General features: G+C 44.0%; 1 protein-coding gene across 5 annotated transcripts in view; it reads right to left on the reverse strand.

Moving 5' to 3' along the window:
- Nucleotides 1-16,779, reverse strand: part of NDRG3 (NDRG family member 3) — a 60,814-nt gene that overhangs the window by 13,281 nt on the left and 30,754 nt on the right. For 2 of the 5 annotated variants that reach the window (XM_080405427.1, XM_080405425.1), the window contains exons 3-4: nucleotides 16,712-16,747; nucleotides 386-491 (exon numbers count right to left, since the gene is read on the reverse strand). In XM_080405427.1, coding sequence (XP_080261553.1) covers nucleotides 386-491; nucleotides 16,712-16,747 — 142 coding nt within the window. Of the gene's footprint in view, nucleotides 1-385; nucleotides 492-14,903; nucleotides 16,680-16,711; nucleotides 16,748-16,779 lie in introns of those variants that run through there. The other 3 variants (XM_080405429.1, XM_080405426.1, XM_080405428.1) reach the window with 2 other exon arrangements.

The raw sequence follows: 16,779 nt of genomic DNA on the forward strand, positions 1-16,779 counted from the left end.
TGGGTGGGAAGATGTGTGAAGAGCAACTGAGCCCGCTAGAAACATTAAACTACTACTGCAGCCGTGTAGGAGGGACTTGCTCACCTTCCCAGCAACCACGGAATAGATGACTTGTGGGAACTCTATTGCACAGTGCAACAAGTCAGCTAGAACACTATAGTGTAGTGGGTGGACCTACTTCCACCTTGCCACCTTGGCTCTACCTTTCAGAGGCTGTTGGAATGGACAGAGGAACGCCACATGCTCTCTCCTGCAGACCTTTATCGTTTTACCCTGGAATGACCTGTTTCATCTCAGCTCCAGGCCAGTCCTGCTGGTCCCCACACTCAAAAGCAAATATCATGAACCACTGCTTTTTCAGGGTCCTGGGAACACAAGGGCTTACGGTTGAGGCCAATGTCATGGTATGTGAGGATGACAGGTCTGTTCCCCTTGGGTGTGCCCCGCATGGTGACATGGACCACTCCAAAAGCTGTCTCAATGTCATGTTCCTGCAGAGAGAGAAGAAGGAGCCTCAGTGTTATGTGTGCTGCCTGTGCTACAGCGATCCCTAACTGAGGGCCCACAGCAAGGGCCTCATCCACACTTCAACATTCCTCTCGTACCCACAACTGGTGGCTCAGTACAGCTCTTGCAATCTGCAACTCTGTCAAATCTCTCCAACCACTGCCAAAAGCAGGTTGCTTTTGTACAGATGTGTGATGGGTTTGGGGCTGTGTCTTTCTGTGACCAAAATCTCATTTCACTGGCCTTTAGTGATGTTACTGCACCATAGCAAAAGCCAGGTATCACATTTCCATCTGTCTCTAGTAGTTCATGGCATCACAAATGCAGCTCCACTCCCACAGCCAAGCTCTCGCTCCCCAGCTGGTATCCATCTCCCTCCAACCCCCCAGCCCGCAAGTCTCTTTTCACCGTGGCCCCAACCCACACCCCTGGGAAGTTCCTGTCTGCAGGCAAGCTGATGTGAGGGGACACAGCAACATCTGAGAGGCAGCCCCAACCCCTGAGGACCATGTACCAGAGCATTTTGGCAACAGTATTGACAACATAGGGCAGGCAGATGGCTGGGACGGCAAAGAGACTCAGGCTCTGCAAATCCAGTCACTCACTGGCTGCCTGGGAGGTTGTACCCATCCACAGGGGAGCGGGTGGCAGCTTTTGCTTTCAGCAGCATTATAAATGAAAGATACAGATCCACATGTACCTGTTCTCCCAGGCTGCCTGTCTACTGCAGCCCTACCTTGGCCACTGGCCAAGAGCCCATCAGATCTTGACCATACTGCTGCATTAATGTCCACTGACCTGTCACCTCAGGGAGGGCTAAGCATTGTGCCTTAACTGAACACATTTTTCCCTGCTACCAGCTTTGGTAATGTGACAGTAAAACACCCTTAGGCTCCTCTAGCAGCTGGCACAGATACAGAAAGTTATGCAGGGTATCAGTGGAGCAGTTTCATGACCTGTTTCATGATTATTTGCCAGCAAAACTATGTGCCTTTTCCCAAGCAAAATATTGAGGGCTTTTTGCACTGTACCTTGCATAAGAGGACCATGAGGCCTCTGAATACCTCTCCAGTACTTGTCCAGTGCAGAAACAGAAGCCACAACCTCACAATGACAAACACAGAAGTGCCCACAAACTTGTCTGAGTTTAAAACAGCTGCAAATGCATTTAGACAAACACTGATCTGGAGTAACTACAGACTTTGGAAAAGCTGTGGAGATGGCAGTATGGCTGGGCACACTATGTCATCTGTAAGTACTTTCTCTTGTCTATAGAAATCAAAGGAGGGATATCTCTGACTTACACTATAAAAAGCACCAGTTATTTCCCTGATATTAAAAAACACAATCTGCTTAGGAAATAGCCTCATGGTCCAGCCTGAAGACAGGACAGTACACCCTCAAAAATATTTCTTACTAGTTTAAGCAAATTATGTGATTTTTTTTCTTAAATAGTAATCTCCAATAACCTGAAACGATAAGGCCAAATACAGGACAGGTGAGAGTACCTGGCTTGCAGCACATCAGAAATTCACCTTGCCCCTCCTTTCCAGGCTCTCCCTAAGGCTGGCTGTGGGTCAGGCAGATTTAGTTCTTGCAGTGAAAGATTGTCATCCCCCAGACTGTACTTCTCTGGGGCTCCAAAGCCTCTCCCCTTCACCCAGAAGCATGGCCACAGCCAAATCAGCAGAGGCAGCTTGAAGCCTTCTCCAGCTTGGCTTTGAAGGATATAAAGACACCTCTGACTGCCCTCATCCTCAAAAAGGGGTGGGGTTTTACCTGCATGCAGCTGTTGCATTGTGCACATGGAGAAGCTAGAGTACCTACAAAGCAGCAGTCACCTTCCTGCACTAGAGGCAGGCAAAAGAATATGGCAGGTGAGGTTATCTAGCCTGATTCTCACCTGGCTCCTTTTTCCTTAGGAGGGGGCTGCGGGCCAAGGCATCCTGTGCAAGCAGGAAATGACTAGTCCATATGTGCAAAGGGAGTCTGGGTCCACACAGCAGGACTGCCTGCCCTTGCAGCAAGGGTGCACAAAGAAGCCCAGGGCACTGCCTCAGTCTCCTGAGCTCTGGAAAACTACTAGGTTCAGCCCCCTGCCTGTCTTCTTGGCTCCCTGGGCTGCTCTGCTAAGCTGGGCAAAGTCCTGTTTTGTACTCCAGTGGGACATGTTGTGCAACCATGGCAGGGGCCCTGATTTCAGTGTTCTCCAAGTCAGCAGGTGTTAACAAGTCCTTTAAAAGAAGTGGCAGCTTTTGGATGAAGTCAAGGGTGGTGACTGGCAGTGCACGGGGCTGAAACTGGAAAGCACAGCAAACTCATGGAAGTGGAAGAGCCCAGTGAATGCTAAAGCAGCTGAAGCTTGCAACCCCCAACTGCACTTCCCTATGCATCTGAGCTAGGTGGCTGACTGCCATTAAAAGCAGGTCTCTGCCAGCTCTGGTAGTTGTCAGTTTCTTCCATAAGCAGCTTTAACTCACTGACCTGGCAGGAAACGATCCAGCTGCCTTTTATTTATTTTAATCTTACTTTCTTAGATTGCTGCTAGGTCAGTGAGGTAGGAAACTCCCACAGAGGTCTAGCAAACGCTGGTCTGGCAAATGCTTAGAGCCGGAGGGCACTGCATGGGGTGGTAAAAGAAATAGCCCTGCCCTGAGCATAAGGCCAGCTAAACTGACTCACTTCTCATGAAACTGCACCTCCAGAGGACTAGGGAGGGTTTTATAAGCAGCAGCAAAAGGTTGACTATCAAACAGAAGCAAAAAACTCAAACTGAGCCAACAGTGAGAAAATCACAGAAATCAACACAAGAGTTGATGATACTAAAAAGTCAGCAACACAGTGCCTCTTCTGGAATTACATTCAAACTTACTGCTAAGGTCACACATGCTTCCACTAGGTAGAATACTGGACAAGGTACTAGAAACAGAAACACCCATCTCTCTTCAAAGCTTTTGTTCAAGCACCTCAATGTGCTTCATATTGCAACACCCTGCACTTTTGTTTCCTGAAGTTGAACTTGGATCTTGACTCAGTAGTAGGGAAGGGAAAAGAGTTTCCTTGAGCTAAAAATCAATCCTTGCTCTCTCACTTACTTTGACTCTGCAGATTGTGTAAACTGCAGTTTGGGGAAATGAGATAGTTTGTTGAGAAAAGGTTTTTCATGTCACCACTGGGCACCGGCCCAATCTGAAGGGTACTCACCTTGCTACTCCTTCAATCACATTAGTGATTCAAATACAGGGAATAACCCCTGAAGACGGAAGCAACTTGAGAAAACCCATTTTTAACAAATCTCAGTAAGCAGCACTTGGAAAAATTGAAGATGCTAAATCTGCAAACTTCTTACTCTACCCTGCACAGTGACAAAGCCTTAGGCTTTTCTTTTTTCTCTTGCTAGTTCCCAGACAGCAGCTTGCCTCCTCTGCTTCCTCTGGTTAAAGCCTTTTACTTTTTTAAGGCTTTTTCCAAACTACAAAGCAAGCAGCACATGTTTGAGATAAGGGTTTCTACATTGACTTTTTTAGCTACACATTGCAACATCATACTGACCTCCTTTTCAAGATCACCTGCAGAGATAAGACTGAGTTTTACCGCTAGCTTCCCTACAGATAATTCTATGTCCATTTTCCCAGTGAACTTTATTTTCTCTGAAACTTTGCCCTGTAGCTTTAGGGCTTTTATTTTGACCTATGATTGCAAAGGACAAAAACATTTTCAGACATCACACAATTACAGCACACATCACTTCAATGTCACCTGCTTTTCTCCAAAACAGCTCTCTCCCACATATCAAAGCCAAAGGACAGCAAATGCATACAGCATGTAAGTATCATGCTTAAGACAGCAATGACAGTCTCTACACTTGTAACATACATCTGCTACCTTGAGTTGGCCAAACCCCCATTATTATTTCATGACATCATTACTGGTTTATTACTCTTCCAAAACGCAGAGCAGAATAACCCAGTTACAACAGGTACCAGAGTACTCAGTGAGAGAACAGCAGCTTCGCAGGCTTCACCCTCTGTCCTTGCCAAACATGCTTTCTTCATGTCCTTCTTGTAGATACACCTTCCCTGCCAGCCACCCAACAAGATGACACACTGCCTCCGTAACCACTGCCCACCTGCAATTCTGCATATTCTCTCCTAATATTTGCCCATTGCTCATGTAGAAGTGTAGTGTTGGAAAGTATGAGACATCATCTTTATTTCTCAGGCACTGGCACACTTTGTTTCTGGTCTCTGTTCAGGCCAGCTTTGATACATTGCAGCAGGATAGCTTGAATGGAGATTCAAGGATTGTTACCTTGCAGGTGTCTACCTCCAGCTACGGTCTGAATGCTGATCTGGTCCACAGTGCAGGGAAGCAGTGATAGGAGAGGGCAGGTGGAAAAGATGTGGCCAGGAAACAGCCAGATTTTAACAAGTGTGCAGTCTGCAAAATTAAGGAAATGAATGCAAGAGAAGATGATGATCTGCAGTTATGTTTTGAAAAGCTTGATAAAATGTAATTTTCTCTTAGGGACTGGAAACTTTATCAGAGGTTTCTCTGAAGACATTTTATCTTCTGCCCTTATTTGTACAGTAGGTAAAAAATAAACAGCAGCTGCAGACAACCTGTTGTAAATAGGAACTCAACAGCAGAGGCAGCCTGCTCTTTCTGGCCACAGGCACCAAGCTTGTGACGCACACATGCCAAACAGTAGTGTGCTGCTGGGCATAACAAACAGAGACATGAGCCCTGTGCAGGCAGCTACTATGGATCAACTCAAATAAGCTGGGAATCATTGCTTCAAAAACTAGCAGCTCCCTCAGGGCGCAGGTGAGAAGAACAATGATGGAGGAGGATCAGAAGGTATGGAGACCAGCTGTAGCTGGTAAGACCAAAGGTCCAGCTAGCCTCCTGGTCTGCTTTTAAGAGCATGTGCTTGTGGAAAAATAAAATAAAGCAAGGATGTAGTGATACTTCCTCAAACACTAGCATATTTTAACAGTTTCCATTAATTTTCCCAACCTCCAACAGTCAAAAGACTTCCTGAATTGGAGGTGTGGTCTTCACTTTGACCTTCTCTTCTGAGAACTGGGCAGTCACACCAACCCCCCCCCACCACCACTACCAGCTATGCCTCTGGCATCTGCCTCACCCTGTGACCATAAAAGCCAAGGCTTAACAACATGCAGGGTAGAGAACCACTTTGTTCCCCACCTTGTATCTGCTGGATTTGCACAAGATACCCAGTCCTTGATTTGGAAGATGGAGAACAACTGATCCCATTTCCATAAGCCACAGCAGTAACAACCTCACAAGGTTGCTGTGATTCCCCTTCATGTACCCCTTTCTGGGCTGATACACTCTGGACTACCTGGCCAGTCCTGGCACAGCAGCTTTTGCCCAATTTTACTGCTGTTCTCCAAAACTGCCCCTTTGTGCTCTGTCCTTTCTGAGAGGAGGGTGCTGGCAGTATGTCAAACATACATGGGTGTGCTGTGGATTTACAGAGTAGCACAATAAGGTTACTTTGTTCTCTGTTCCTGATAAACAAGAATTGATTTGCTTTGTTGAAAGCCATGAGGCCCAAGCTGACATTTTCATTCATCTCTTGTAATGTTAAGGTCTTACGCCTCTGGGCTATCATTAGCCCTGAGCCTGCCCTTTTACATTCCATTGTATGACAGTTTTACTCAATGTGCGTCACACTTCATGTTTACCCAAAGGCAGATGAAGTTTGTCATTGCACCTTCCATTACTTTTTCCAGATCACTAAATTTTAGCATTTAAGCAGCATAGGTCCCAAGACAGATATCTAACATGCTTCTCTAGTGATTTCTAACAACTGGTAAAAATAATTCCTGGGGTTTGGTTGGGTTCGGTGTTTGGTTTTTGTTCCCTGTTTTTTAACCAATATTTCATCCATGAGAAGACTTCTCCTCTGACTGCATTGCCACCTGAGTCCCTTAAGACATATGTCTTGGGTCCCTTTCAGTAAGGGGTCTTGTCTTTTGGAAATCCAAGCAGGCTACATCAAATGAATGGCTGTTATTTATATGTTTACTGACTCCTTCAAAAAATTCCCCTTTACAAAAACCACAGTGACCCTTTCCCAATATTTACCCTTGTAATTCATCCACGATACTCTCTGCTAGCTTTATCCGTCAGTCTGGTACAGCTGGTTGGTGAATTCCCAGAACTCCTCTGGAATCTGTTTTAAAAATCGTGTTACAGGTGAAGCACTGCAGTCCTTTGGCACCACGGCAGCTTCAACAGAGGATCATAACCTCTCATTTAACTATTTCATCCTCAGACTCATTTAAAACCGCTGGGTTGACAGATCCAATCCTGGCAACTTGCTATAAAAGCATGTATTTTACCTTTTTTACAGCCACTGCAATAGGCACTGAGGTTTAAGGCAGGGGCTCCGCTGACACCCCACAAAGAGCATTCCAGCACAGTAACCTCTGTGAGCTGCTCTGTGGCAAGCCTGAGTGTGGAAAAAAAAAAATTCTGCTATGGCTAGATCTTCCCCAACTCCTCCTTTCAGAGTCTGAGCAGTCAGTAGCATGCTCCAAACTCTCTCACATGGTTCCACTTTTGATAGGTCTGAAACAGGACTGTCATTTTTTCCCCTTTGCAAGTCATCTCTCAAAATCCCCTTTTGCCTGCTTTGTTCTGTTCATATATTTATTTTGCTAGAGTTTATAACCTTTTGCATTTTCTTCAGCTTTTTGAAAAATGCTTTTCTGTTTTCAAGTAGCCTCCATGCCCTTCTCTTTAGTCATTCTGGCTTCCCTGCACCATTTCTCATGTCTGCTGTGATAGATGCCATGCATTTGCTCTCTGCTTAGCTTATTTTCAATAAGCTTCTCCATTTCTGTGCAGTTCTTGGTTTGAACTTTGAGTGCAAAACCAGTGAAGCTTTCTACAGTTTGGTTGGGTTTGGTGTCTTTTCCCCCCCCCAAGGTTGTTGATCTGGAGCACATTATGTTTCCCATCACAGAGCAGCTCTTTGAAAACATTTTTTGAAGTTTTGAACACACTTCTCTGCCCTTCTCATGTTAATAAAGGCTTCTCCTTATTGGGGGCTCCCTAACCTGCTGCTCTGTAGAAGTTTGTGGCTAAAATGGAATATTGGTGTCATGTCCCACAGCCACATCTGTCTAACGCAGGGAAGCTGAAGCTTCCTACCCTTGTCCTGTCTTCTAGCCTTGTAGCTTCTCTGATCACCATCTCAGGCACTCACACAATTGCAAACAAAACAGAAGTTTCTTATTTAGGCCTGGGATTTCAGTCTAAGGGGAATCTAAGTTATTCACTGACATTAGTTAGAGCCAAATCAGATCAACACACTTTAAAATCCACCTGTATCCTCTGTCTCCACCTGCATCTACCCTCTCCTTCCTGTACACTGTATCCACGTATTAGTGTTCCACTGTCAGTGTCCACCAAGAGGGACCTGAACTCCCTTCTGTGATCTCAGACAAGAATACAATAACCACTGGCAGAAACAAAACAAAACAGATTTTGAGTGCACCTTCTTGTTACAAATGGGTTGACTAGATGATAAGGTGCTATCGAAAAGAGTGCTGCTGCTCTCAGCCCTCTGCCCTGCCCCACCCCATGTCCAGTGAGCTGATAGTCTCATGGAAACCTCTAAGTGGGAGTGCAGGGTTTGGGTTCACTGTCTTCCCACTACATTGGGAAACCATAGCAACTGACCCTGCAGCCATAGGATCTCTCATTCAGATGGAACTTAAGCACTGCAAGTGCACACACAGTGGCAGAGGCACTGACTTGCCTTAGCTATACTGTCAAGATACACCTTCAGGTAGGCCTGGGCAGAAGAACAGACAGTAGCCTAAGAAACGGGACCAATGCTACTGACCATCTCTGAAAGCCCTGGGATTTTTGCTATATGCTTTACAGTCCCAGCTCCTGAGAATAAGTGCTCTTAGTCAAAGAGCCATACACTTTAGAAAATAAAATATGCATGAACCACAAAGGCTCAGACACCACAAGGTAGTAAGACACAACCCAAAAGCAGCTTTTAAACATTTAAGATTAGACAAAAGCAGGAACTGCTGGGAGATGTTCTTTGCCAGGGATTTGCATAAAGTCAGACTAGATTGGGACATTATCCTATGTGGCTTTACCATCTTTTAATGATTCTTAAACTGAGAAGGAAAACACACTAAAACTATAACTGCAAAAGTCTACATTTACTGTGGGACTGACCAGGGGAAGAAGTGGGCACATGCCCCGGTGGCAGAAGGTTCAAATAGGGGAACTATCTCTGACTGTCACTCTCTGCCTTTGGCTGGAAAGGGAAGCAATGACAGTGCCACTGACAGATGCCACAGAAAAATTCCCGTATTTAATAAAAACACATTTCTGAGTGAAGCAATGAGGCAACAGCAGCTCTAGAGGTGCTAATGCCTTGAGCTCCAGAGACTCCCAGGCAGCAGATGTAAACCTGGGTGCCGAACTACAGCAGTCCAATTATAGCCACGTTCCCTCAGCTCCAGGTCAGAGCATGACCCAGAGCCTAAATTTTAGAGATTATTAATGTCTGAAGTAAACTATTTGTTTCACAGTGGGATTGATTAATGATGGAAATTCATACCATCAGTGCTTTTCACAACTAACTTACTAAGCATCTTTTTTGGCATTACCAAGTTGAGTTTTACTCCCAATGTGAAGCCGCTTGAAGTTCAAAATTAATTCCCTGGAAAAACTGAGAATTCATTTCATTTGGAGACCAGTAATAAAGAACACATCTGTGAAATCCCTTCAATTTATTAATATTCAAATCTGGCAGTACACACAGCATCAAGGTGTCTGTTGCTCAAATTCTGCTCAAACTTCTTGAATGTCTGCACTAGCAGAGGGCTAGAAACATCTCAAAAACCCCTTCAGCTTAAGGACACTCAGGTCCTGGTTCACTTAAGGCAAAGAAAACTGTCACTGCTGCTTTGCTACGAGGTTGAGGAGATGCAGATTACTCAGGTCAGGTTTCCCTCTTTTTCAGTGATTCTGTAACTACAGCTATTATTTAGTTTGTGTCATCTTTGCCAGTTTTGGCAAAGGTGGAAAACAACTGCAGCATGCTCCTCAGGCAACCTATCACAGCTATTAACCATGAAGAGACTGAAGTACAGATTCCATTGTCCTGCTCTTTGCAACAGCTGCCCTCAAATGTCTCAGATTACTGGAACAAAATAAACTATGACTATAAACGAAGAAAAAATACTGTAAGACTATGTAAAACATCACCATCTGGTAACTCTTACCATTACAGTACTCCTGGCCTTAATGCAGTTGGTAGGTAAGTATTTACCACCTCCTCTCTGTGCAAAATTATTTTGGAAATAGTAGAGCTGAAGGAGACTGCTGTGTGGGAAGCAAGCCTAAATCAGATCTAAAGCAACATCTTGAACTAAATTATTCATTTCCATACAGAGCAGAAATGTATTAATAGAAAAGACAGTATGATCTATGCAAACAGGCAATGGTTCCTAGTACTTCATGTAATTGGATTAAGTCTTAAATTACAGAAATGCTGGGTGAGAATCAAGAGCAGCAGAAGAATGAGGTATGTAATCTGGTTAAACACAAAAGCATTAGGAGAAAGGTGCTGCTGGGCTATCCCCAACCTACTGTTGTATACACAAATAAGTATTTGCGTGTTCCTATTCCAAAGGCCCATGATGCTGAAGGACAGGCCTAGTGCTGATCCGTAATCTTTTCTAATGCTCTGTATCAGCCAGAGAGAAACAGCAAGTCATCTCCAAAACACAGATTCTGCTAGAGAACAGATACTGGCTTTACAGCCTCAATGACCTACAAGAGAAGTACAGTTGACAGGTTGGGTTTGTGCTCCCAAATCAGAGGTCACAAACTCTTACAGCCACGCAATATTGAGACCAATAAGCAATTAATGAAAACACCTACACGTCACAGATGGAGCAAGATGTACTCCATCCCCTGCTCTGCCCACGCGTTACAAGAAGCTGTTAAAGCCACAACCTTCTTGCACTCCAGTCAAGTATCCAATGTCATGAGCAAGGCACCCAGCACAGATTTAGGAATAAATGGTGCTTTTTACTCCTGCGCTGAGGATAACCCCTGCCTTCCCCAGCTAATACAGGAAATTGGACCTGCCTAGATTTGTAATAGTTTGAAGTGAATTAAACTGCTTGCAGCTCAGCTCTCATCTGCCCAAGTCTGGCAGTGGGGTGTTTTTTTCCAGCACTGCACCACTATTTTCAGTCAGTAGAGCAGCAGGTTGCAGCCTTCCCCATGGGCTGCAAACAGAACAGGCTGATGGCTCTAGTGCTCTTCCATTCCCTGGACAGCAGGCTCAAGATGCCACAACCTGCAGATACACAGTCATTGTAAACCTGCGTCTTACACAAGGAAGATCTGAATGTGCTAATACAGAGGCAAGTCTAAAAATATTTTGTGTGACTGTGGAACTCCAGATCATCTTAACCCCTAAAAGCCACCTGGAAGATAGGCCAGTGTCATGTTTCCAGCCAAGAACAGTCCACCAGGTAACATGATGTGCCAAACTATGTTTCAGTATCTTGCTGAAGACCATGAACATCTTAAAATCTCTGAAAGAAGAGAAAGCAGGGTCATGTTCTGTGTCTCCTGGGATCCAGAACTAAGTCTAACTGCACTGAGTTATAACTAGTATTGCAATTACTCATTAACTGCTCTGAAATACCATAAATGGGTGCTGCATAACAGATGGAAACAGATCAGTCACTGCTGATGGAAAGGCACCATTCATTTTTCTGAGGACAGGAAGGAGGCAAACCCCTTTCTCAACCTAAAGCACGTACATTTGCTTTACTGTAAGAACTCACTGACAAGAACAAAAAAAAGCACAGGAACATCAAATACCACATCTGCATAATCAGCCTCTTTAGCACACTGTTGTCACAAGCATACAGAAAGCAAAAGTAATGTTTAAGTAAACCCCATGGAAGGAATGTGCTCATATGTTTAAAAATAAAAATCATGTTTCGGTCCAAGTCCAGCTAGCAAAAGCTTTCCAGAACTCAACACTGCAGTTTTATAGAAAACAGTTTTTAGATGGAAAGTCAGTGATGGAAAGAATCAGAGGAAGAGCTTCCCAAGAAATACGAATAATGAAAAAAAATTTCCAAAATAAATTTGCAATTTAATAATTTTTAGCTTTAGAGTATTTGTTGCTCTGATGTCAGCAGAAGTCAAAACCAGTACTTTAGTGGTGACACTAGCTGTAGTAAGATTAGAAGCTGCTACTAATTTAGCAGCCATTGAAAAAACTTGCTTTCTAGATCAAAACATCAGTGACATAATTAATTTCACTCTAGCACTTTGAATGAGAACAAAAGAACTCACTGTACAAATCAGAAGAAAATGGTCCTCAATATCCCAGACAAAAATTTCAATGTTGGTCACAACAGCTCCCCTGTTATTCATACAGAAAAAGCAAACCTTTCCTCAAAACGCTAATGTTTCACGTTATTTCATTACAATAACCAAAAGATGCTTTAAAACGTCTTGTATTCAATGTCACTGTGTAGGAGTTACAAGCTGGCTTTAATGATTTCTCATTAAAAATAACGAGCACAGTTTAGATTCAACATTATGACATCAGCAAATGCACATGATAGCATATTTCAATAACATTTCACTAGCAGAATACCATCTCCTACTGCACAGCAAGCAAAAATAAAGCAGAGAGATAGGGCAAGGATAAGCAAACTTTTAAAAATGCGGATTAAGAAGCTTCAAACAAATGTACTTGTGGAAGAACTTCTCCAAAACTGAATCAGAAAAGCATGGGCTTATTGAAAAGTTACACTTTCAGTGAAAAAAGTGGCAAAAAAAATCCTCACTGAGGTCTGCTGTTCACTCTTCAAACATTTTGCTGTGTTTTACTCTGGGCACAAGGAACACCAAGTAACTCTACATTTTCAATTAATTCCAGCAACGCATAGCAGGTTGTTGTATAGGGAAGCTTTAATTTCCTCCTTCCATGGGTTTGCGCATGTCTTGTCTTTTCTGTTTCAGCTGAACTCTGCATATTCCAACTTACTTATTCCCACCTCTTTCATACCTTGTGAGCTTTCTGCAAATACTCTGCCAAATCTCAATCCTCTTCTGCATGGTGTATGCTGGAGAGCAAAACACTTCCCTCCCCGTGGGTGGGAGGAAGCAGAGGGGAAGTACTAGCTACAGATCAGATCAACTGCTTGTCTATTCCAGACTGAAACATAATGCAGATTTATTTGGATAATTTTACAAATGTATCAGCATATTCCTTGATATTCAAAGCAAATCACCTGAAAAAAGGGGAGAGATTTAGGCTAACACAGAACACCTACTTCTCAAAGCAGCTGAAGAGGGTCTGCAGATGATAATAAAAGCACAAGCACAGCTCTATTAACCATGCTGGTCACTATGGCATCTGTCTATCAGCCACCCAGATCACTTAATCCACCATCTGTCCATGAACATTAAAAGAAGCCAAGCCTAGATTTCATTAGGGTTCATATAGCCTTCAAGTAAGACACAGGTCTCAGAATTAGGTTAATACATTTTATTTCTGAGAACAACCTAGATTCATATTGATAAAGACCCTTAAGCCACTGTGCTAGCTCTTCTTTTTATCTCCATTGCAAATGGTTATCAGATTATGTGGAGATTGTTTTAACTGATGCCCATGCAATCTGTTATTTGTCAGGGTTAATTGCGGTTGCTTGTAGATGAACAGTTTAAAAAAAGACAGGGCACCTGTATCTGAGTCGGCTGTATCAGAAAAGCTAAAAGCTTCTTCACACCACATTCACCCAGAGTAACAATTTTCAGAAGCAAGGGGATGCCCACTCCGTTGACTTTGTCCAGATCTGATTCTGACAAGTTATTCAAAAATAAAAACACAAACACACCAGGAAATTAAAAGAAATTCACAATGGCATCACCCACTTTCCCCAAAGTAAAGAAAGATATTATAAAACTTTAAATATATGTTACTTTGAAAAGTAACACATGCCAAAGCTTTACAGAAAACAGCATGCCTAACCTGTGTGCCTAGCATTACACAACTCACGGAGTCAGTAACACTGCTAACAACATGCCTGTGAGCTGGAATTAAACTAAACACTTCTCCCAGTCATAAGCATGGATCAGCTGCAGAAAGTTTTTTTAAACTCCAAGTTTCCAGCCAGGAGGAGGTCTAGAGGCACCGCAGGATGAATGAATGCTGAGGCTGGCCATGTTACTGCTCCAGCTGTATCAAGGGCAGAGCTCTGCAGGGGGCATCAGTCAGTCCTAGCAGGAGCTGGGATGGGCTTACAGCAAGTCACCTCATAGCCAAGGGCACAGAATAACATAGATTGAAATAAAACAAGAGTCATTGCAGTATGTCAGTCTTGTACGGGGCAGCTCAAACCGGACCTGCACTGTCAACAGGGTTGCCACTAGTGCTGACAGAGGGCACTGCCTTCCCTTGCCCTGCTGGCTGCTGCAGCCTTGCAAGCACAGCCCAGGATGTGGTCGGCCCCATGCAAAGCCACAGCTTTATCAATTTAAAAGAGCCTTTTTCTGACTATTAGAAAAATAAAAATGTCTGAAATGCAGGTCTTGCCTCACTGATGCCATGCTCTCATACTGCAAATGCTACACTGTATAAGATAATGTAATCCATCCCACAAACTCCCTAAATGTTGTCTTAAAATCTACCGTGTCCCTTGCAGATGTTACTGCTATTGGAAGCTGATCAAGAACTTCACTGCGCTGTAACTGGAAACCATCTCCCAGTTATCAGCCTTCATGAATTTGTGGGCAGTTTGTGTCTGTACTTGCAAAATTGAGATCCTCCCCAAGATTCTTCCTCCCTCTGAAACTCTGGACAAATTAAACCCCCACCTCAGCCTAAGTGCTCTTAAGTGTCTCTTTATGCAACAGGATCTCCCTTCCTCTGAAAGCCCTACCAAATTTCTTCACTTTGAACTCCCCCTTCTCAAACACTGGTAAGTAAAGTCACACCAATTTTGCAGAGGCCTGAATGTGGCAGCCAGACCTGCTTTGACAGATTATGAAGCAGCAGTAATTTTTCACAGGACAACAAAAGAGCTCAACTTTCAAGTTTAAGTACTCTTCCTGGTATTAGCAACTGAGGCAGAAAAACCAAGGACTCTCCCTGACAGATTTCAAATATAGACTTAATCCAGCCCTTGGGGGTAATTTCCAGGTAGGATGGGGGACCAAGACAGCTGTGTCCCGAAACCACACCTTGTAGGGAGAGATGCTGGAAGAAGGGGAGGCTGGGACAACATCTACAGTCATGAGAGACACCATGTTAAGTACTTGCTAAAAAAATAATATTCTAAATGAATTACCAAGAGGGCTCCTGGAAGGAACATCTTGTCTCCTGCCTAACTGTTGCCATGGCCACCAGCTCTCTGCTGATCTAAATCAAAGCACAGAGAAACAACAAGCAGGTCCGTTCTTCCACGGCCCAGTGCTCCTGAGAGCCCCTCTCCCTGGCTTTTGGGCTGCTCAGCAACTCTTCTCACAGCTTAGCCCTGACAAGAACAGGACATGCTAATCGCACCCAAGTCCATGGTTGCAGCACCATGTTTCTTTGAGGCTCGCACAGCTTCAGATTTGGTCTGTTTTCTCAAGAAGGGTGCAGAAAGGCTTTGCTTGTTGAGGGAAAGCACTGTGCAAAAAGGCAGCAGCAACACACAGTTCTGTTACAGGGCCTCCCTACCTTCCCACTTTGCTTCAGCTCCCAAGCCCATACTGCTCAGAGGGCACAGACAAACGCAGAGCTTTGTTGGGTCATTAGAGAATTTGCAGTGAAGGCTACTATGCTCAGACACTGTATATTATATTCTTCCCGATCATAGCAGACTGGCCTCAGTAGGCAGTGCCTGTCCTACCCAACACTTACTCAAAAGCATTGCACCTATTTTTTAGCCAATACTGATCTGCCAAAGGAGCACGCTGTACCTCTAGAAGAGATGAAGATGCAGAAAGACAGAGAGACAAGACCGTAAAGGGAAGTGTTTTAAAACCATTATCTACCTTTATTAAAGCAGAAAAATCATTGCCTAACACTTGCCATTTCTGAGACTAAAGTTACAACGTGCTAAGATTAGTAATTTTTATACGTATAGGCCTCAAGATATAATACTAAAACTCACAATTAATCAAGCTAAAGCATTACAGTGACATGTGCCTGCTCAGATAGGGCATACTTCCAGTGTCTGATACGAAGAGATGGAAAAAATACAATCTTCTTAGGACTGTATTTATTATATCCTGTTCTGCAAGCACTTGCAGAAGGTTTTCTGGAATCATCTACATCAACAGACTTTTATTAAAAGCTATCACGTGATGCTGACAGTTCTACCCCCTAGCCGCACCACTGGTGTAATACAGCAGTGAGAGCCTGTCCTGTGCTAAGCAGAACACTACAGACACAGCAGCTTCCTACAGCCGAAGAGAAAGAAAAGCTGCTATCTGCACATCAACACGCTGAGCGGGAAGCCAGCAAAGTAATCCGGCATGGTAAATAAACCTACGCTCTACAAAACCCACCACCTAATCTCAGTGCTGTGCTCTGCCTAACAAAGAATGTGTCCTCTGTCTTCGATGCCTGTTACACAACTGATCCTCTAAAAGGATTATTCCTATAGCAACCAGAGCAATAGGTCTCATCTCCACACTACTGTCAGGTGAATAACCTCCCAGAAAATGACCATGGCTTTGTCATGACACAGGCCCAGCAAAGCAGGAGTGCTGTGTCTTGGGCAGCTTTGTGTCTTCCATCTCCTCTTGACACAAATAGAACATGCAAGCTCCTCTCCTAGCCAGTGAACCAGATGGGATGTGACAGAGCTGCAGCTCTTCAGCATATTGCATTTTTCCAAGAAACTGCTTTTCAGACCAGTCATGCTGCAAGATGTCATGGAGCCTCATCAGAGCAGCCCAGCTCTGTACCTCAGAGCTCAGAACAACATGCGCTGCCTGAAAGGGTAAAGGGCAATTTTTGCCAACTGGACATACTCAAGTTCTTAATGATAAAAACTTAACAGGAGCTAAAATTAAGATACAGAGCTTTTTCATATCTCTCAGCATTACTGATGGGCCACGGGGGAGAGTTCTGCCCACAGATCCTTGACTCCTGCATGTGTCTTACCTGACAGTCGAAGTCCTGGAAGTTGCGAGCTGCATTCTGTTAACAAAACCCGGGGGGGGAAGAAAAAA

The sequence above is a fragment of the Falco punctatus genome (genome assembly GCF_963210335.1).
Source record: "Falco punctatus genome assembly, chromosome: 10".
NCBI classification, from domain to species: Eukaryota; Metazoa; Chordata; class Aves; order Falconiformes; family Falconidae; genus Falco; species Falco punctatus.